At 34.4% G+C, this 22,858-nt stretch overlaps 1 protein-coding gene across 1 annotated transcript in view; it reads left to right on the top strand.

Annotated features, from left to right (window-relative positions):
• The first annotated feature begins 704 nt into the window (after window positions 1–704).
• LOC117317269 (inversin-like) overlaps window positions 705–22,858 on the top strand; it is a 70,085-nt gene continuing 47,931 nt past the window's right edge. The window contains 11 exon segments of the mRNA XM_033872011.1: window positions 705–847; window positions 8,322–8,378; window positions 11,088–11,214; window positions 12,161–12,327; window positions 14,920–15,093; window positions 15,375–15,440; window positions 16,346–16,447; window positions 18,926–19,024; window positions 19,596–19,671; window positions 19,985–20,091; window positions 22,048–22,213. Coding sequence (XP_033727902.1) covers window positions 818–847; window positions 8,322–8,378; window positions 11,088–11,214; window positions 12,161–12,327; window positions 14,920–15,093; window positions 15,375–15,440; window positions 16,346–16,447; window positions 18,926–19,024; window positions 19,596–19,671; window positions 19,985–20,091; window positions 22,048–22,213 — 1,171 coding nt within the window. The 5' untranslated portion in view covers window positions 705–817.

Genomic DNA, 22,858 nt, shown 5'->3' with positions numbered 1-22,858 from the left:
ATTTGTGAAGTGAACACCTTAACCAAATATCATGTAAATCGGTCAACAAAATTAATACCTAATAAGTTATCAGTCGTGAGTAAATTTGAGGACAGGCAAACAAAATAATTATTATGGAGTACCCGTATCTCCGATATGGTCCCTAATAAGCTAAGCTTTTAATTAACTTATAACTATATTTTCTTATAAACATTTACACTACTTCCTAAACTTAAAAAAAAAAAAAAAAAAAAAAAAAATTACAATATAGACATTAGAGACACATGAAAATGTGTACACAGAAGCAATCAGCTATGATAAAAACTGTGTTTATTTCTTTTATTTTTTAAAAATATTCCGTGTGGATTCCACCGAGTATTCATAGACTTAAATATAGATAATTATGAAGTCCGTAATGCAACTTAAAGTATAAATATATTAATTATCAGAGACGTCTATATCTATACATGTATATGTCTCTGTTATTATTATCAAGTATTAGAGAAAATATTAGATAAAATGAAATTTACACATGTACTATAATAGTCATGACATAAGTACGCGTTTTGGTATTTGACAATAAGCTAAGTAAATCAAGTACGCGTGAGTGTTCATTACGTTCATAATTTACAACAGGCTGATTGAATTTACCACCGTATCAAACAGGTGCCCGTGACGTATTTGATATATGCACCAATCAAAAAGGCCCTTTTATCACACTCCATGGTTTCTGTATGACAACAATATGGCGGCCAACGCATGGCGGATTTTTTGACATTTATAATTGTGAAGTCGTGTATGACCTCAGAGTGAGTGTATACATGCGATAGTGTGTTTCATGGGGGAAAAGAATCACACAGATTCAAAGGTAAGACCATTAAAAACATGTTATGTCACATAATGCAGTTTTATCACGAGAATTTCCTTACATAAACAAACTGAAACCTGTAGTGTAGGGGTATATTGTACAGAGATAAAATCGATATGAAATGGCCTTAGCAGGATAAACAGGAGTCAACATTTCTGCCACTTCTACTCGTGTTATTGTGTAGTATGTGAAAAGTATCTAATTTCTAGTAGATTATGTCAACGTGAAATTCTATGATATAGGCCTATTTACATTTCTAAATATAAATCATTTCCAAATTCTTATCAGTCATCGTTATCTCAAAGCCAGTTTATTCATGTAAAGATAGAAAGGTAAGAATTCAATTTGAACCCAATTCAATAATACATATGTAGCCGTGTTTGGTTTATTTTACACAAATGTATGAGTTTCTTATTCATTTATTTCTACATTTACACATTTTGAGCATTGGAAACTAGTTTTGTTTGGGATGCAAGTGAAATTTCATTGAAAGTGTCATGATTATAAATACATACATGTATTTAAGCTTTAAAATACTCTCTGTGGAAAGTTATGATCCTATAATTATCACAGTTTTAGAGACAAATTGAATAACATGCATTAGTGCAGTAAAGTTAATGTGTCTGCAATCTTAAATCCAGGAATTTTCGGAACATGACTTTCCACAGAAGGTAGTTTAATACCAATGGGAATTTTATGATAATTATGATCTGATATCTTTTTATTTTGTTTGGTAAGGTTATATAGTGACAATGGCAAGCAAATTGAAATATAGAAATTACACTTGTATATACAATTTGATACAGTAACAATGGTAACAAAATATATGAGATGGCATCAACATGATTCTGAGTCTTTGACAGACGGAAGGATCCAGACTCCATCCTTTTGTTTATAAGTTGAAGAATAGAACTCAGTTGATTCAATTTTCTTAAGTGATTTATTTATCTCGGAGCACATAATACCCTGTATATTATAATTGTGATAAACCCTTATTGATATCTACATTGAGATAGCAGTTAATATGATTATTTTTATGCTAAAATGTATTCAGTACCATTGTCTGCCATGTATTATAATACTGTATAATACTGTTTTGTAATATTGATCTATGGCAGCACATACAAGTGTGTCCAAAGACAAAAAAAAAATCTTATATGCAAATACTATATAGGTTGTATTAGATAATTTCTAAAATTAATGTAATTTGAAGTTATGTGTCTATATTCATCCACCATAATCTAGAGCTTATATTTAATGTACAAAGTGTTATAATTATAACCCCTGGAGTATCGATATCGAGGACAGGATACTCCGGGGGTTATGATGTAGAGATTGTTGTGATTATAAACCCTGGAGTATCGAGGACGGGATACTCCGGGGGTTATAATATAGAGATTGTTGTGATTATAACCCCTGGAGTATCGATATCGAGGATGGGATACTACGGGGGTTATGATGTAGAGATTGTTGTGATTATAAACCCTGGAGTATCGATATCGAGGATGGGATACTCTGGGGGTTATGATGTAGAGATCATTGTGATTATAACCCCTGGAGTATCGAGGACGGGATACTCCGGGGGTTATAATGTAGAAAGTGTTGTGATTATAACCCCTGGAGTATCGAGGATGGGATACTCCGGGGGTTATAATGTAGACCCTGGAGTATCGAGGATGGGATACTCCGAGGGTTATAATGTAGAGATGTTGAGAGTGCTGGAGTATCGAGGACGGGATACTCCGGGGTTATAATGTAGAAAGTGTTGTGATTATAACCCCTGGGGTATCGAGGATGGGATACTCCGGGGGTTATAATGTAGACCCTGGAGTATCGAGGATGGGATACTCCGGGGGTTATGATGTAGAGATTGTTGTGATTATAACCCCTAGAATATCAAGGATTGTGTATGTATAATTTACTGACTAGAAACTTTAATGGTATTCCCATTGTATAATGTATGAACCATAATATTTACCCATGCTTCAGACTCGTGAATAACATTATACATGTACTTCTGAAATATCTAGCATGTTCAAAGGAAAGCCGTTAATACTCTTCCAAACACTGGATAATAAGAAAAAGTATCATTATTAGTATTTTGTGAATCCTGCATATGTGCACCTGGGCATGGCATATGATTTCTAATTTGATATCTAGAATACAAAACATCCACCAAGATATATCCGGCTACATGAATTACCATATCTTACTCTGTTAACCTATATAAGGATATTCCCAATTCAATAAGTGAATTTGTGGCCTGACTAAGTATTTAACGTCAGTAATAATTCACCTTTTCTAACTGTTTAATAAGAGGATATAAGTTAATTCAGGGTATTTAATAGTGTTTTTATTATATACCTAAAGTCCTGTGTTGTGAACGTGTCATATCTTCTGATGGGAATGGTTGAATTGTTACATGGTAAAGCTTTAAATGTTCTAAAAAACATGATAATAAAGCAAACATGGAATATAAATAACTTTCTCATTTTTTTATTGTTTATTCATTGAGTTTTAAATCACTTCATTATCACATAATTTCTCGTCTTTCTTAATTCTTCAAGTCGAATTTTACTTTAAGCTCTTAATTATAAGCTTACAACACTTTAGAGAAATTGTAAAACACTATTTTGTGTTTTTAAAAAGTGATAAAGAGCTGTGAGCCAATGAACTTGGAGGAATGTTATAATACTGCTGATAATCCCTTATTAAATATAAATGACAATAATAGCTGTTTATGATATTAATTACTGAAATGACAACATTGTGCATAGATCAGGGAATTTACATTAGAGGTATTGCATTCAAATGTACATCATATAAAAGCAAAATTTATATATCAAGTTTTATGATATTAGTGTGTAATATTTTATTTTTTGTAATGAAAGTTTTTAGTAATTTATGGTGTACTTTTAAGCATGTGGACACATCTGTTCCATACTAATGTTAATAATTGGTTTACTGTTCAGTAAATGTTTGCAATAACATCTTATATAATTAGAGACTGAAAACTTCTATTTACCACAGTACAAACCCCTTCTCTCTTACTCCTGTCACAGATGTACCCTTACAATGATATTTTAACTTATAGTAAACTCCATGTCCCCTGTCTTCATATCAATCTTAAGTCTTAATTATCAGATCAGAACAAAATCCCATATATTTCCCCCCTTTACCCCCCCCCCCCCCCCCTTTGTACCGCCATCCCTTCATTCCTTGTGTGCTCGTTATCAAAGGGGCTGCCATTATAGCTCACTTGGTTAGAACACCTGCGACATGACCCCTCAGGTACTAAACTTTTACACTAGGGGAGGGGGCTTATTTGAGGATAAATACAGTACTAAACTTTTACACTAGGGGAGGGGGCTTATTTGAGGATAAATACAGTACTAAACTTTTACACTAGGGGAGGGGGCTTATTTGAGGATAAATACAGTACTAAACTTTTACACTAGGGGAGGGGGCTTATTTGAGGATAAATACAGTACTAAACTTTTACACTAATGGAGGGGGCTTATTTGAGGATAAATACAGTACTAAACTTTTACACTAATGGAGGGGGCTTATTTGAGGATAAATACAGTACTAAACTTTTACACTAATGGAGGGGGCTTATTTGAGGATAAATAGAATACTAAACTTTTACACTAGGGGAGGGGGCTTAATGGAGGATAAATACAGTACTAAACTTTTACACTAGGGGAGGGGGCTTAATGGAGGATAAATACAGTACTAAACTTTTACACTAATGGAGGGGGCTTATTTGAGGATATACAGTATGAAACTTTTACACAAGGGGAGGGGGCTTAATTGAGGATAAATACAATACTAAACTTTTACACTTGTGGAGGGGGCTTATTGGAGGATAAACACAGTACCCCAACCCCTCCTTGCCACATCATCAAAACAGTATTTCAAATACACTTGTCAACATTTTCCTACTTATTTTATTCTTGATTTTAAATGAAAGTCAGCAATAAGAATTTGTTCTAAAGCTTACATTAAGCTGACTATGCCTGATAAATAGTAGCAGATTGTTCCTATAGCCAAATTTCTATATATAGCATAGGGGCTGCTCAGCAGATGCAACAGTATGATGTATATCAGAAAAGCTCTCAGACTATTCCCAGTTATTGGTAATTTTAGAGGAACTAGTAAAATGGAACAGACTATATTTAATTTTTCCTTTAGATAACATTCTTATTTGGTAGAGATTGATACAATAGGGATGTAGCTATTTAATATCAAAAGATTTGTCAGATATGATCTAATTTTTAACATATTTATTCTTGAATATAATGATTTTTTTCTGTAAGAAATTTTGGGAATTTTGGTGCTGAGCTACAGGAAGTAGAAGGATGAAGTTTGTTGTGGGTCTGTGTGGGCTAGGGTACTTCACATTTTCAGAATGTTTCGGAAATAACTCCATGCTAAATTTAGTGGAAAGTCAAACTTATGTGAATCACCCTGCTGGGTTTCGGAATTCTTTGAGTCAGAACCATGATGGAGACTTGCAGTTACTGGGACAAAACATGTGGAAAAATACACCATAGAAGTTTTATATTACCAAGATATCTGAATGTGCTGTCTTAGTACTGACATCACTTGTCTTCTGATTTACCTGACAGTCAGTCTGTTAAAGCATCAATGCTTCCATAAGATTATGTCTTTAATGCTATTTAAGTCATTTTATTGCATTAAATTCCCAAAGATAAATCCAAGCATAAAAAATCACAATCTCAGAAGATGAAATTTGGAAAAGTTGACATTTCATCAGATGTAGATAACATAAATGGTGAAGTAACATTCTTACATTCTCAAGTTGATTGAGGGTTACGTTTGAGGTCAAGGGTGGTCTGTATTGACCTTTAACCTTGGTTATGTTATGATGTCCCATCTGATGTGTATCTGCTGTCTACGATGGAGAATACACAAGTCGTATCAACATACTTACGAAGAAGCTGTCATACCTGTAATTATTGTCTTTAAATTACTTTTAAACAAATTTGTTTGTTATTAAAATTTTTGCAGCATTACTTAAGTAATTGAATTACATTTTGACAATTTATGGTATTCGTATACAAATTCAACAATATATATATGCTCCGAAAATCAATATTTGTCTTATGGCAGTTGCACAATGTGTATTCACTTTGATTGTTGATTAATATACCAATGTATATATTATATAACTGTATTTATCAGGCTGCAAGTCCTCAATAGGTAATAATCCAACCAAGATTTTCATTACAGTGATGGTTTGAAAGATCCACAACTTTCCTTTAAAGATGAAAACTTGATATTTAATGTTAGTCTAGGGCCATTTTGACATATGCCTTATTCTGACTATAGATACATGTACAGTATACTTCAATGCTAGTCTAGAAACTAAATATAAATACCATATTTATCCTGTAAATAGTACTTGCTTGCGTTACTACCAATTATAGCTATATATAAAGGTGGGCTTATAACTAAATTTACAGTGGTTTATTATCGAAGTATATAACAGTGTGAAAGGTTTATGGATTATATATATATACCATGAGGTCCAGACCGAAATTGGTTTTACAATTGATTATCACACATCAAACAGCTTGACCATTTACATTTATAAATAGAAGGGCTTAGTGCTCTGATAGTGATAATATGGACTTGTTAATTCACATGGTTTCACGAAAAGCTGATGAAACTGTTTGTTTTCATAGATAAAAACAACAGACTGTTAAATTTTTGTTGTTGTAATCGCTGGTACTTATTTCCTTATATTTTGATCTTTCAGTAAATTTCTAAATTTGTCATTTCCGATATCCCCAGATATATGGAAAACAAGTAGTACATGTATGTACTCACCTGTGTATAAGTATATAGGAGGATTACTGACCTAAGGAAATTCAATAAAAATGTCCAGTTTAAACTGTATCGTGGTGTATGTTTGTTTTAGATAAAGACAGATCCCTCTTTGTTCAGAAGATATTGATAAATTTTTGTATTTTCACAGAAACCCTTTAGAGAGTTATTTTGTATACAATGTACCGTATTTGACCTAATAAGGGCGCCTGCCCTAATAAGGGCGCCCCTACCTTTTTTCAAGGAAATAAATCTTTGACTGAGTGTCAAAATGGTGTTCAAAAGTAATAATTCATGTGAAATATTTTGCTACTTTATGTGTTCAATTTTCTTCAGCAAATTAAGTAACTGGAACACATGTTTTCGACACATTTTGTGTATTCCTACAGGCTACAGATGACATGTCAGTGCAAAGAGCACCCAAAACTAAACACACATACAAATAATAACTTACCATCTTTATTTGAAGATAAAGTAAAGACTTCATTCTTGTTGATAAATAACTTTTGTTCAGAACAGAAAGCTAGTAAAATACATTGTAAATCAATTATTAGGTCAAAGAAAACGATGTCTGATATGATCTGGGAAATCACCTGTTTCTATAAATAGAACACAAAAGAGTTCCATTTGAACATAAATGGTGGAACACACGTTCTCTGGTCTAAAGATCAGCTGGCATGGTTTACAAGTTTACAGGAGTATTCAAGTCATGTTTAAGCTTAATATATAATGAATAGATATCTTCATCTGGAATATTTTTATGACTGAATATTTTACCGTTTCCACAACCTTGGGTATTCTGCTATAAGGTATAGTCTGTTTCATAAAACTTCAGAATAACTAATCTTAATAAGGGCGCCCCCACTGTCAATTACCCGCGCCCTGCGCCCTTATTAGGTCAAATACGGTATGCTTGTGTAACTGTTTCTGAAAAATGTCACTCACATATATACGGTACTTTAATACATGGAGGGTTTCTGTACATTAATACTTAAAAGATTGTGTCATAAGTGTCTTCTCCTGGTTAGAATTTATGAAAAAAAAAATTAGCCCCTACTCCTGTGTTATAATATAAAAATGATGATATCAATTGTTAACATGTCTCATTAATATACATGTATACGCAAATTCTGGATAAGGTTATTGTCCGATACCAAGGCGGTCGGAGTTCGATTCCCCAATTGGACGTGAAAAGGTATGGGATTACCTGCCCGACCACATAAGGCTTTCCACGTATACCGATTTCCTCCGATAGTAAGGCCCCTCGCACGCTTCCATCTGGGACAACAAGTGTGATTAATATAATTATAAGTTCATCTTAGTTGATATAACTTGTTAACAATTGTTGTAAAATAAATAAAGTTTATATATGATATAGTTATACATATATATATGGAACATGAGTTAGAAATTTGGGCTAAGTCCCTGTGCTATTGGCTAAATACAATGGAGAGGGTTTCCAACAATTGGTGATGATTCTACAGATGTCCTGTCACTATACACTTAACACTTATACTTTACTAAATCAATTATGTGTTTAATTGTTTAAAAGTCTTGTCATGGAGTTGACAGAATTCAGTCTGATTTTGAGAAATAATTTTGTTTCTCTGTTTCTTTGCAGATTTCAGGAAATGAGATGACAACAGTATCTGGGCCTAATGGCCAAACAGACTCCCAGGTATGTAATTAATGCTGATATATATTACACTGTATATTGTATCTAATGTTAGGGAGACTCCCAGGTATGTAATTAATGCTGATATATATTACACTGTATACTGTATCTAATGTTAGGGAGACTCCCAGGTATGTAATTAATGCTGATATATATTACACTGTATATTGTATCTAATGTTAGGGAGACTCCCAGGTATGTAATTAATGCTGATATATATTACACTGTATATTGTATCTAATGTTAGGGAGACTCCCAGGTATGTTATTAATGCTGATATATATTACACTGTATAAATGCTGATATATATTACACTGTATATTGTATCTTAAATGTTAGGGAGACTCCCAGGTATGTAATTAATGCTGATATATATTACACTGTATATTGTATCTAATGTTAAGGAATGTCAATTAATCTCAAGACCACAAACAGAGGGAAATATTTCGTTCACCTGATGTAATTCTTCAGACTTAATATACATCTAAATCTGTGATACATCATACAAACATCTTCACACTTAAATATACAACTGAGTCTGTGATTTATCAACTGTATCTTCAACTGTATTTCATAGATGTCCGTAACATATACTGAAAGCCTTTTGATAAAGTACAATAATTTTCATTCAGATACAAAATGATTTATTGTTAAAAAAATACAACTTTTGTTGTCAGTTGTATGTCAATTAATTACAGTAATTTTAATTACCTCACCATGAAGTTGTCCGGGACAAATAATGCTACTCTTTTTGTGTATATATAGTCATAGTTTACTGGGCATACATTTATATGTAACAGTAAAATAATTCATTTCATTTGTTGATGCCCCACATGGGAGTTGAACCCAAGAACCCTGGTATGCTAGACTAACTCTACCAAAAGTGAAATGTAAAATTCTCCAAAGTTAAGTAGATATTAAAGCAGCTAGTATTTTCTGGAGTATACATCCTTCCCAGAAACATCTACCATATTTAAATATTGCATGTTTAAGATGTTTTTCAGGGCAGTCTTGCACACCTTTATGAGTTATTGGGTTTACATACTTTACAATTGTATTACATATAAACTTTAAAATATACATAGACGAGTGACCCTCGCAGGTGTGTGCTACTTTAGACACAGAGACCCTATACCTGACAACCACTTATACATACAGTGTGTATTCAAGAGTTTTATTTACCCGCCTATATTCTCTAATCTAATGAACATACCTGTGTACAGGTATTCAGGTAGATTAGATTAGTTACCTGTAATTGATGACCTGTATCTACCTGTGAATAATTTATCATAGATTTCCTAGTGATAATTGATACACTACTGAGTAGTGCTTGTTCAATATGCAATAAAAAATATAAACTCTTTGAATTATCAACATTCCTGCCGTTTAAAATCACATTTATAATGCCTTTGACACTCCGGCAGTGTAAGAATTACATAAAAAATAAGATTTATGACTTTATATAATAAAATCAAAATAAAATATTTTTCTTACCACAATTTTAACCACAAATTGATACATTTTCATGCCCAGTTTCACGTTCACATAATTAGAAGTCTTTGTTTAGTATCATATTTGGTATATTTATACATGCACACCTATATCTATCAAAAGACATACATGTTAAACTGTATGTTTTTGAATTTTCAGCATTTTGATATTGTAACAAAATTAAGATCTACTCTCACAGTTTTCAATTGAAATTTTTAGGATTATAGTAGAATTTGATATAGCATTGACTTATGCTTTCCTGAGTTTGTATTAAATATTATTTGAAAGAATTACAACCTTTGTTGTGTTTTAGAGCTTTTCAAAAACTATTTAATGATTTAAATAGCTACTTAACTAATGATAAATTTGCTTCAGATGTATTAGTATATACATGTAGTTTGATCACTTGAAATTAAAAATGAATTTAATATAAAAATGTGACATGCTTGATAGCCCTTGATGTCTTGCTGGTTTTTGACAATGTGTACATTATATTGTGAGAAATTAATTAAGCTGAAAATCTTAACATCAGAGTAAAGATTAGATGTAGATGGATAGAGACTGTCATATTATCCCCTGCCCAACGAAGTTGGCAGGGAATATACAAATGAGTTCTGTCCATCCTTCCGTCTGTCCGAATTCGCTTTCAGCATGATATCTTTTGAAGGAATAATCAGATTTCGATGAAACTTGCTTGGTAGACTTATTACCTAAACCTCAAGTTTGATTATCATCATATTCCGCGCATATCTAATGAGGCTGCTGTGATCTAATTGGCTGATTGCTTTCCGTACGATATCTTTTGAAGGAATGATCAGATTTCGATGAAACTTGCTTGGTAGACTTATTACCTAAACCTCAAGTTTGATTATCATCATATTCTGCGCATATCTAATGAGGCTGCTGTGATCTGATTGGCTGATTGCTTTCCACAAAATACCTTTTGAAGGAATGATAAGATTTTGATGAAACTTGCTTGGTGGACTTGTTACTAATTATGTTGATTACTTTCACAGGAACTTTATGTCTGAACACAAATACATGTAATGATTCTAAATGATATGTCATGTGTTTCATGTTTTTATGCATGGTACCCACTTTAATTTCATGTAATACAATATTTTCATGGACAGGGATCTTGATGACTATATGTTCTGGTATGTAAGTAATTTACTAAATTACAGGCCAGTCGTATATATGTGTATGTACTTCCTGTTTCAGGGCGACATGCCCAGTGGTGCCTTCAGTACCACAGATGAAGGCATCTCCCAGCAGCTGGAGCATGTCACACAGATGCATGCAGCGGCTGTCAATGGCGACAAACCCTTCCTCGCAAGACTTATTATCTGTAAGTAAAGTTCCTGGTCTGAGATGTATAGATCATACTTATAATTTATAGATCCTGTTATATATGATATATATATATATATATCTATTGTCCAAGGCCAGGGATTTTCCTACAATAAAAACAGGGTCCGTTAAATGGACCCATTCCCCTAAAAACTTCTTGTTGAAACTCACAATTTGCCACATAAAATTCCCAATTTTGAAGTCACTAGTCACTTTTGAATGATTACGTATGCTTTATATACAAAGACCTATATTAAGGCAATTTTAAAAAATGAAAAAAAAACCAGTGACAGATAACAAAATTAAATAATATAAAGGCAATATTCATAAAAAAAACTGAAATTTATATGAATTTCGCTATTTTTTGTTTTTCCCAATGTCACATTTTGTTGCGTAGAAATTCAGTGGACCCTGAATCCAGTAAAAAAAATTGTAGGAGAATCCCTGAAAACTGAAAGAGTGGGTTGTGATTATAATTATGGTTCACCTTAGTGAAGTGGTGTGGCATTTAACAAAAGAAGGTCACTCTGACCTACATTTTGACCTATGGCCAACATGAAAAAAAAGTTTGGTCTCAATTTCCTAACTTATTCTTGTCACTGGAACTTCATGCTTGGGGTATGGATTCATCTTGATTATCACAAATTATCTGTGCATTCTTTGTTTATACTTTCATGTCCGCTGTGGGACTGTAATTTGTTGAATTGTCTTGGTGATGTTTAATTATGGTTTCCTAAGTAAAGATTTCAATTTGTTAATTCTTGGAATAGTCAGTACTTTGTGTTATTTTAAAATTTTAAATCAGTTGTGCTTTCTTAGAATTTAATGGTACTAAGCTCCTATCGGTTTGACAAAAAACTGAAAAATATAAATTCATTGATACATAGTTCCTACTGGTATCTGGTAACTTTCATTTTGTAAAGTGAATATTTCATTGAAAACAGCGAACGCGTCTGACATTGACACGGGTGACCAGTTCGGGCGGACACCACTTATGTTCTGTATCCTGGCTGACCGACTGGACTGTGCGGAACTCCTCCTTAAGGCTGGTGCTCAAGTCAACAAAAAGGATAAAGGGGGACGTGCTGCCTTACACTGGGCTGCCCACAAGGTAATAATGTACACAGTATACTGACCACTAGGTAATAATGTACATACTGACCACAAGGTAATAATGTACACAGTATATTGACCACTAGGTAATAATGTACATACTGACCACAAGGTAATAATGTACATACTGCGCACAAGGTAATAATGTACATACTGCCCACAAGGTAATAATGTACATACTGCCCACAAGGTAATAATGTACATAGTATACTGCCCACAAGGTAATAATGTACATACTGCCCACAAGGTAATAATGTACATAGTATACTGACCGCAAGGTAATAATGTACACAGTATACTGGCCACAAGGTAATAATGTACATACTGACCACAAGGTAATAATGTACACAGTATACTGACCAGTCACCACAAGGTAATAATGTACACAGTAAACTGACCACAAGGTAATTATGTACATAGTATACTGACCAGTCACCACAAGGTAATAATGTACATAGTATACTGACCGCAAGGTAATAATGTACACAGTATACTGGCCACAAGGTATTAATGTACACAGTATACGACCACAAGGTAATAATGTACATACTGACCACAAGGTAATAATGTACACAGTATACTGACCAGTCACCACAAGGTAATAATGTACACAGTATACTGACCACAAGGTAATAATGTACACAGTATACGACCACAAGGTAATAATGTACATACTGACCACAAGGTAATAATGTACACAGTATACTGACCAGTCACCACAAGGTAATAATGTACACAGTATACTGACCACAAGGTAATAATGTACACAGTATACTGACCAGTCACCACAAGGTTATAATGTACACAGTATACTGACCGCAAGGTAATTATGTACACAGTATACTGGCCACAAGGTATTAATGTACACAGTATACGACCACAAGGTAATAATGTACATACTGACCACAAGGTAATAATGTACACAGTATACTGACCAGTCACCACAAGGTAATAATGTACACAGTAAACTGACCACAAGGTAATTATGTACATAGTATACTGACCAGTCACCACAAGGTAATAATGTACACAGTATACTGACCACAAGGTAATAATGTACACAGTATACTGACCAGTCACCACAAGGTAATAATGTACACAGTATACTGACCACAAGGTAATAATGTACATAGTATACTGACCACAAGGTAATAATGTACATAGTATACTGACCACAAGGTAATAATGTACACAGTATACTGACCACAAGGTAATAATGTACATACTGACCACAAGGTAATAATGTACACAGTATACTGACCAGTCACCACAAGGTTATAATGTACACAGTATACTGACCACAAGGTAATAATGTACACAGTATACTGACCACAAGGTAATAATGTACATAGTATACTGACCACAAGGTAATAATGTACACAGTATACTGACCACAAGGTTATAATGTACACAGTATACTGCCCACAAGGTAATAATGTACATACTGCCCACAAGGTAATAATGTATACAGTATACTGACCACAAGGTAATAATGTACACAGTATACTGACCGCAAGGTAATAATGTACACAGTATACTGACCACAAGGTAATAATGTACACAGTATACTGACCACAAGGTAATAATGTACATAGTATACTGACCACAAGCTTATAATGTACATACTGACCACAAGGTAAAAATGTACACAGTACACTGACAACAAGGTAATAATGTACACAGTATACTGACCACAAGGTAATAATGTACATAGTATACTGACCACAAGGTAATAATGTACACAGTATACTGACCACAAGGTAATAATGTACACAGTATACTGACCACAAGGTAATAATGTACACGGTATACTGATCACAAGGTAATAATGTACATACTGCCCACAAGGTATTAATGTACACAGTATACTGACCACAAGGTAATAATGTACATAGTATACTGACCACAAGGTTATAATGTACACAGTATACTGACCACAAGGTAATAATGTACATAGTATACTGACCACAAGGTAATAATGTACACAGTATACTGACCACAAGGTAATAATGTACACAGTATACTGACCACAAGGTAATAATGTACACGGTATACTGACCACAAGGTAATAATGTACACAGTATACTGACCACAAGGTAATAATGTACATACTGCCCACAAGGTAATAATGTACACGGTATACTGACCACAAGGTAATAATGTACATACTGACCACAAGGTAATAATGTACATAGTATACTGACCACAGGGTATTAATGTACACAGTATACTGACCACAAGGTAATAATGTACACAGTATACTGACCACAAGGTAATAATGTACACAGTATACTGACCACAAGGTAATAATGTACATACTGACTAGGAGGACGTGGAGACCAAGCTATGTCCCTATAAAGATCAAGGATGGTTGAATGGATGAAATCTTGGTGAATTTATTAAGTGACGCCATTTAGAATTGCTAACAAAAGCTACTTGTATTTCATTGTCTGTATATGAATTATCAGTGACTTGTGGTCAACCTTGAAGCCGTATAATAAGTTATCAGTCATCAATGACTTATAGTTAATTTTGAAGCTATATATATAAATAGATTGCCATTTAAGCTTCCTGCTTTGTTTTTACTAAGGGCAATTTTCGGTTGCTGAAGTTACTGCTGTCCAAAGGTGCTGACTGTCGCGAGAAAGACAGTGAGGGACAAACAGCCCTACATTTATGTACGCGACATAAATCAGCAAAATGTATGGCGCTGTTGTTACGGCAACTGTCACCCGGGGAACTGGATAACCAAGATAAAAATAAGGTAACAGATGGAAATTTCTGAGAAAATAGTCCATATTGATGTAAATATTACAGATAAAATAACAATAAATAATAAATATGCTTAATTTTGAAGAGCTTGTGAAGATTGTAAGAGTTTAGCCATAGATTGATATTTTCTCTTACAGCATAATTTTTGTACATGGTCGACTTCATTTATATTAAAGTTCTAGAAACCATGAAAGGCACATTATTAGTGTCAGAATAGGTGAAAGGATCTGAAGAAGTTATATTGGTAACATTTAGTTTGTCTTCTGTTTCTAGAGAACCGCACTTCATTGGGCGGCTTCCTATGGTAACATGGAACATATCAAAATGCTCATCAAACAGGTTTGTTACATTCCTATTTCTATTTGCAATTTCAACAACTTTTGTTGATCTTTTATATGTCAAATGGATTGTACATCAGGCTGAACATATATGAGTAGTTTCCAAATTAATTACATAAAGATTTTACATTCTGTAGTAAATATCTTTAAGTAAAGGGAGATAACTTCAATTTTGAATTATGGAATGTTTTCTCTCCTATAGATTTGATTATATAAACTATATATATATATATATATGTGTGTTTTATATAGGGTCAAGTAAGTAATAGCGACGGTATAAACCAATATAGGTACTGGATCCTAACAAACAAATGTTGGATGCGTATTACTAGAAATAGATATATGTTACTTGTCTGTACTGTCGTTATTACTACTTGACATATATATATATGTTTTATATATTTCTATATTAGTTATGCATATTTTCTGTTAATTTATCATGCAAGGGTTCTGTGGTTTATTCAAACAATGAGCAGTGGTTTTAACGTTGTTATAGTCGATATGAAGATGTTTAGTGAGTAAATGACATGGGAACCCCATGCTGCATTTGCCCACCTCTTGCTGTCATATCAACTATAACAACATTTGAACCACTGTACAATACTTACATTTACTTTACCTAACCATTTTCAATAGTTTTGAAAACTGAACCAACAAAAAAGTTCCTGCTTTTTTTAATGAAATTCAATGGGGAAATGTGGAGCAAATGTAAATATAGGCCAATAAACACCATTTATACCGTATTTATATACCTTATGTTGCCTGTTCATATTTCTTAACCGGTGTGAGCAACATTTCAAAAGCAGACACTGATAGTATTCAATTAGTATCTTTTGTTATGATGTACAATGCATATATTTGTTTATTACTGCGATTTTAAAATTCTTTTACAATTGAATTTCCTAGGATTCTAATATAGGCATACCTGACATTGATGGGAAAACCCCCCTTCACTGGGCCGCCAGTTGTCGAGATAGAGATGCTGTTAACTGTGTGAGAATCATACTGGTGGGTATTAACTGTTTATAAACATGTAACTATAGACTCAACTGTCTGTTAACTGTGTGAGAGTCATACTGGTGGGTATTAACTGTTTATAAACATGTAACTATAGACTCACTGTCTGTTAACTGTGTGAGAATCATACTGGTGGGTACTAACTGTTTATAAACATGTAACTATAGACTCACTGTCTGTTAACTGTGTGAGAATCATACTGGTGGGTATTAACTGTTTATAAACATGTAACTATAGACTCAACTGTCTGTTAACTGTGTGAGAATCATACTGGTGGGTATTAACTGTTTATAAACATGTAACTATAGACTCACTGTCTGTTAACTGTGTGAGAATCATACTGGTGGGTACTAACTGTTTATAAACATGTAACTATAGACTCACTGTCTGTTAACTGTGTGAGAATCATACTGGTGGGTATTAACTGTTTATAAACATGTAACTATAGACTCACTGTCTGTTAACTGTGTGAGAATCATACTGGTGGGTATTAACTGTTTATAAACATGTAACTATAGACTCAACTGTCTGTTAACTGTGTGAGAATCATACTGGTGGGTATTAACTGTTTATAAACATGTAACTATAGACTCAACTGTCTGTTAACTGTGTGAGAATCATACTGGTGGGTATTAACTGTTTATAAACATGTAACTATAGACTCAACTGTCTGTTAACTGTGTGAGAATCATACTAGTGGGTATTAACTGTTTATAAACATGTAACTATAGACTCAACTGTCTGTTAACTGTGTGAGAATCATACTGGTGGGTATTAACTGTTTATAAACATGTAACTATAGACTCAACTGTCTGTTAACTGTGTGAGAATCATACTGGTGGGTACTAACTGTTTATAAACATGTAACTATAGACTCACTGTCTGTAATGTTAAGGTGTAGAGGTCACACAGCTAATTATCGAATCCCCCTGTCTATATTAGACACATTAATGTAGAAGTGACCAGTGTATAGAGGTCACCTGTATACAGAGGTCACCTGTATATAGAGGTCACCTGTATACAGAGGTCACCTTATGTAGACATGACCTGTATATAGAGGTCACCTTTATGTAGACATGACCTGTATATAGAGGTCATCTTTATGTAGATGTGACCTTTATATAGGTCACCTGTATATAGAGGTCACACAGCTGTTGATCGAATCCCCTGTCTATATTAGACACATTACTGTAGAAGTGACCAGTGTATAGAGGTCATCTGTATATAGAGGTCACCTGTATATAGAGGTCACACAGTTGTTGATGGAATCCCCCTGTCTATATTAGACACATTACTGTAGAAGTGACCAGTGTATAGAGGTCATCTGTATATAGAGGTCACCTGTATATAGAGGTCACACAGCTGTTGATGGAATCCCCCTGTCTATATTAGACACATTACTGTAGAAGTGACCAGTGTATAGAGGTCATCTGTATATAGAGGTCACCTGTATATAGAGGTCACACAGCTGTTGATGGAATCCCCCTGTCTATATTAGACACATTACTGTAGAAGTGACCAGTGTAATCTCAGTGTAGATGTCTATATATAGAGGTGACTACATAGTAGATATCACTTGTGTGGATATCTCCAAAAGTCACCATCTTTTTAGAGTACTCGTGTAAAGTGTTTTAAATTACCTGTTTGTAGAGGTCAGCTGTTTGAGGAGGTCACCTGTTTGTAGAGGTCATCTGTTTGAGGAGGTCACCTGTTTGTAGAGGTCACCTGTTTGTAGAGGTCACCTGTTTGAGGAGGTTACCTGTTTGTAGAGACCACCTGTTTGAGGAGGTCACCTGTTTGAGGAGGTCACTTGTTTGTAGAGACCACCTGTTTGAGGAGGTCACCTGTTTGTAGAGGTCACCTGTTCGAGGAGGTCACCTGTTTGTAGAGGTCACCTGTTTGTAGAGGTCACATGTTTATAGAGACCACCTGTTTGAGGTCACCTGTTTGAGGAGGTCACCTGTTTGAGGAGGTCACCTGTTTGAGGAGGTCACCTGTTTGTAGAGGTCACCTGTTTGTAGAGGTCACCTGTTTGTAGAAGTCACCTGTTTGAGGAGGTCACCTATTTGATGAGGTCATCTGTTTGTAGAGATTACCTGTTCATAGAGGTCACCTGTTTGTAGAGGTCACCTGTGTGTAGAGGTCACCTGTGTGTAGAGATCACCTGTTTGAGGAGGTCACCTGTTTGTAGAGACCACCTGTTTGAGGAGGTCACCTGTCCAGAAAGTCAGTTCACCTTTCTCCCATCATTCACAGATTTGTTTTACTTGTTTCAGATTTCTTTGTCACATTCAAGGGTGTGATTTCTCTATTAACCCCAGAGTATGATTTTTCTTTAATCTCCAGTGTATTTCTCTCAGATTTTTATATATATGTATAAAGTTTATATAACAACTTCAAATATATAATGTAACCTAAATTTGTGCTTGGAATCAATAATCAATCTTTGAACTTTCCTTCATTTCCTAGGAAACAACATTTAGCGTAATAAACTGGCAAGATTATGAAGGGCGGACGGCACTTCATCTTGCAGTTGCCGACGGCAATGAGGCAGTAGTGGTTGCACTGGTAAGTTCACCATTTCCCTGAAGTCTCTACATGAACCCTCACCAGGGCCTGTCATACTATTGTGTTAGGTATCTTCAGACACTTGTTCAAAACCATGTGATTTAAATTAATCAATGTAATTCTTTTAAAGTTTTACACACTTGTTCCAACCATTTCCCTACATGAGGGAATCATCTATGACCGAGGCCTCGTTAAAAATCATCTGTGAGGCCTCATTAGAAATCATCTGTGAGGCCTCATTAAAAATCATCTGTGAGGCCTCACTAAAAATCATCTGTGAGTTATAGGCCTCTTTAAAAATCATCTATGAGGCCTATTCAAAAATCATCTGTGAGTTGAAATTTCTATGTTCCAATAGAACACAGTATAAGATGCATGTATAAAATAAATCATGATGATTTAAGTTAGTCATACAAACCTTAAAAACAAATGTATTATTATATAAATATGCATGATGTTTGTCATTCGCTAACAGTACCTTTCATCAATCAATCATGACGTGAACCTTTTCCATTGTTTCATTAACAATTTAGATATAAATCTTTCCTGAATTCTGTTTCTGTTGTTTCAGACGTCTGTAGAAAACTGTAATGTGTCGGCGCTGGATAATATGTTTAGAACTCCTTTACACTGGGCAGCTGTGCTAGGTAAGGTTTACACCATACATCATGTAAATGTGACAGATTTGATGAGAATGAAAACTCCAGATCTAAGTAATGTGATATTTCAATTTCTCATTTCTTTTCATATCTGATTAGCAAATCAAACTGCGGTGAAAATGAAGATAGGATGCTCTGCATTAATTACCCAACTACTCCATGATGTGATTATTCCTCTCCATCAGAAATTGTTTCTCTCCATCAGAGATGTTCCTCTCCATCAGTGATTGTTCAAGTTTTATGGTTGTTTTGAACTTATTGTTAAATTATATCCTGAATTTAATATCTTATATTGTTGCAGGTCATTCAAAGATTGTTGGGCTCTTGTTAGACAATGGTGCAGACTACGCTAGCTCAGACTCTAACGGTGCTACTCCTCTACACTACGCAGCTCAGAACAACTACGATGTATGTTAATCAGTCTCGTGTATCTCCGTATACTATGAAATATTGTTAGATAGAGTTGTCCCATGAAATCTTGTTAGAGGGAGTCGTCCCATGAAATATTTTTCGAGGGAGCCGTCCAATGAAATATTGTTAGAGGGAGTCGTCCAATGAAATATTGTTAGAGGGAGTCGTCCAATGAAATATTGTTAGAGGGAGCTGTCCCATGAAATATTGTTAGAGGGAGCCGTCCCCATGAAATATTGTTAGAGGGAACTGTCCCCATGATATATTGGTAGAGAGAGTCGTCCCATGAAATATTGTTGGAGGGAGCTGTCCCCATGATATATTGTTAGAGGGAGCCATTCCATGAAATATTGTTGGAGGGAGCTGTCCCCATGAAATATTGTTAGCGGGAGTTGCCCCCATGACATATTGTTGGAGAGAGCCGTCCCATGAAATATTGTTAGAGGGAGCCGTCCCATGAAATATTGTTAGAGGGAGCTGTTCCATGAAATATTGTTAGAGGGAGCCGTCCCATGACATATTGTTGGAGAGAGCCGTCCCATGAAATATTGTTAGAGGGAGCCGTCCCATGAAATATTGTTACAGGGAGCAGTCCCATGAAATATTGTTAGAGGGAGCTGTTCCATGAAATATTGTTAGAGGGAGCCATTCCATGAAATATTGTTAGAGGGAGCCGTCCCATGAAATATTGTTAGAGGGAGTCGTCCCATGAAATATTGTTAGAGGGAGTCGTCCCATGAAATATTGTTAGAGGGAGCAGTCCCATGAAATATTATTGGAGAGTGCCTCCCATGAAATATTGTTAGAGGGAGCTGTTCCATGAAATATTGTTAGAGGGAGCCATTCCATGAAATATTGTTAGAGGGAGCCGTCCCATGAAATATTGTTAGAGGGAGTCGTCCCATGAAATATTGTTAGAGGGAGTCGTCCCATGAAATATTGTTAGAGGGAGCCATTCCATGAAATATTGTTAGAGGGAGCCGTCCCATGAAATATTGTTAGAGGGAGTCGTCCCATGAAATATTGTTAGAGGGAGCCATTCCATGAAATATTATTGGAGAGTGCCTCCCATGAAATACTGTTAGAGGGAACCGTTCAATGAAATATTGTTAGAGGAATTAAGACATCCCATGAAATGTTTATTTGCTCAAAACATTTTTTGTCAATTACTTGCACTGTTTATTCAAGGAATAGGTGAATGTATGCAATATAATTCCTTCAATTATCATGTAATTTAAGACGGGTCAACATAAACGAATTACCTCCCTTTACTGCATTTTCATATTTGGAGGAAAATACCATTGTATTAAAGTTTTCTAAGAATACTGTCTCATTAGGTAATATGTTCTGAACGTTTTTGATAGGTCTGGAATTATCACGGTATTAGGAAGTTTAGCAAACATTAATTCTTTGTGATTATTTTGGGTTTATTCACAATGAAAAAATACATGTATCTACAACAGCATTGATAAAGTTTATCCTGATATGAAAGTTTGTCAGATAAGACTCTTTATTACATTTTTACCAGTGAAATATCAAAAATTGTTCATTCTATAAAAGTGAAAAATTTTGCTTTTGCTGATTTGACCAATCAAATTAATGATTAGAAAATACCAAAATAATTGACCAATCAGAAAGCCCGACATATATGTCAGCACCTGGACAGGGGGAACTACTTTTTTGTTTACAAATTATCCCTGTAGGCCTAGTTAGCATACAGGGTAGGTTTTTCGTTGATAAAATGTAATAAACAGAATATCCCGTGCTGCGCACTCGTGAAAAATATCAAAATATTAGCCCCACTTGTGAAATATATTTGGTATTACTGAAGACACTGTTAGATATCCTCTATTACTTACTGTTATCTATAACAGCATTGATTAAGTTTATCCTGATATGAAAGTTTGTCAGATAAGACTGTTACTTACAGTATATTGATGCCATCTCTAACAGGACACTGCCGCTGTATTTTTGTCACGTAAGAATGTAACCGACGAACCCGATGTGGACGGCCGTACAGCATTTATGTGGGCTGCTGGGAAGGGTGCTGATGATGTCATACGGATATTTCTCAAACACAATGTAGATATTCAACAAGTAGATAACAATGGAGGCACCGGTAAGTTGATCTGTTTGAGAAATTCTCAGTCTGTGTAATAATGCAGATTCCATCAAAATAGTAATAGAATGCAGATATATTTGGCTTGAAAGATTTAATTTTGGGATCAGATTTTGTTGCAGTGCAGCAAAAATTTTACTTTAATATTTGTTTTGCCTGTGATGAAGTTACTAAACGAGACTGTATGGTTTTACTTTTCCTACAAGTTTGCTTAAAACTTACTTTACTGACAAAGCGGAACAGGGGAGACTGGACATGGATGATTGACAAATGTTCTTTTAATGACTTCATCTTAAGAACTGAATAATCCTTGATCATGATTATTTACTTTCAAGGTCAAATATGTTGAAAACATTATTTGTAACTTAGCACACTTGCTAACCTTTCATATTCGGAAGAGAGATTTAAGATTTCTATCTTAAATATGGACAGAATTATTGATAAAACTTTCTTATTGTTCATGATGTGAAAAATAACAAATCAAGATAACTTTTCCTCGAGTTGAAAGTTTGAAAATGCCCAATCTCCCTTAAAATGATATACAATAGAAAAGTGATAATTATTCCATGTTAACTGATGTGCTGTTGTATTAAGTATTTTAGTGTGAATATTCAATGTTAATTCTGGAAAGCACAAAGAACTTTT

This window comes from Pecten maximus, chromosome 19 (assembly GCF_902652985.1).
Source record: "Pecten maximus chromosome 19, xPecMax1.1, whole genome shotgun sequence".
NCBI classification, from domain to species: Eukaryota; Metazoa; Mollusca; class Bivalvia; order Pectinida; family Pectinidae; genus Pecten; species Pecten maximus.
Note: the sequence above shows the minus strand (reverse complement) of the source record. Positions and strands in the feature narration are given on the sequence as shown.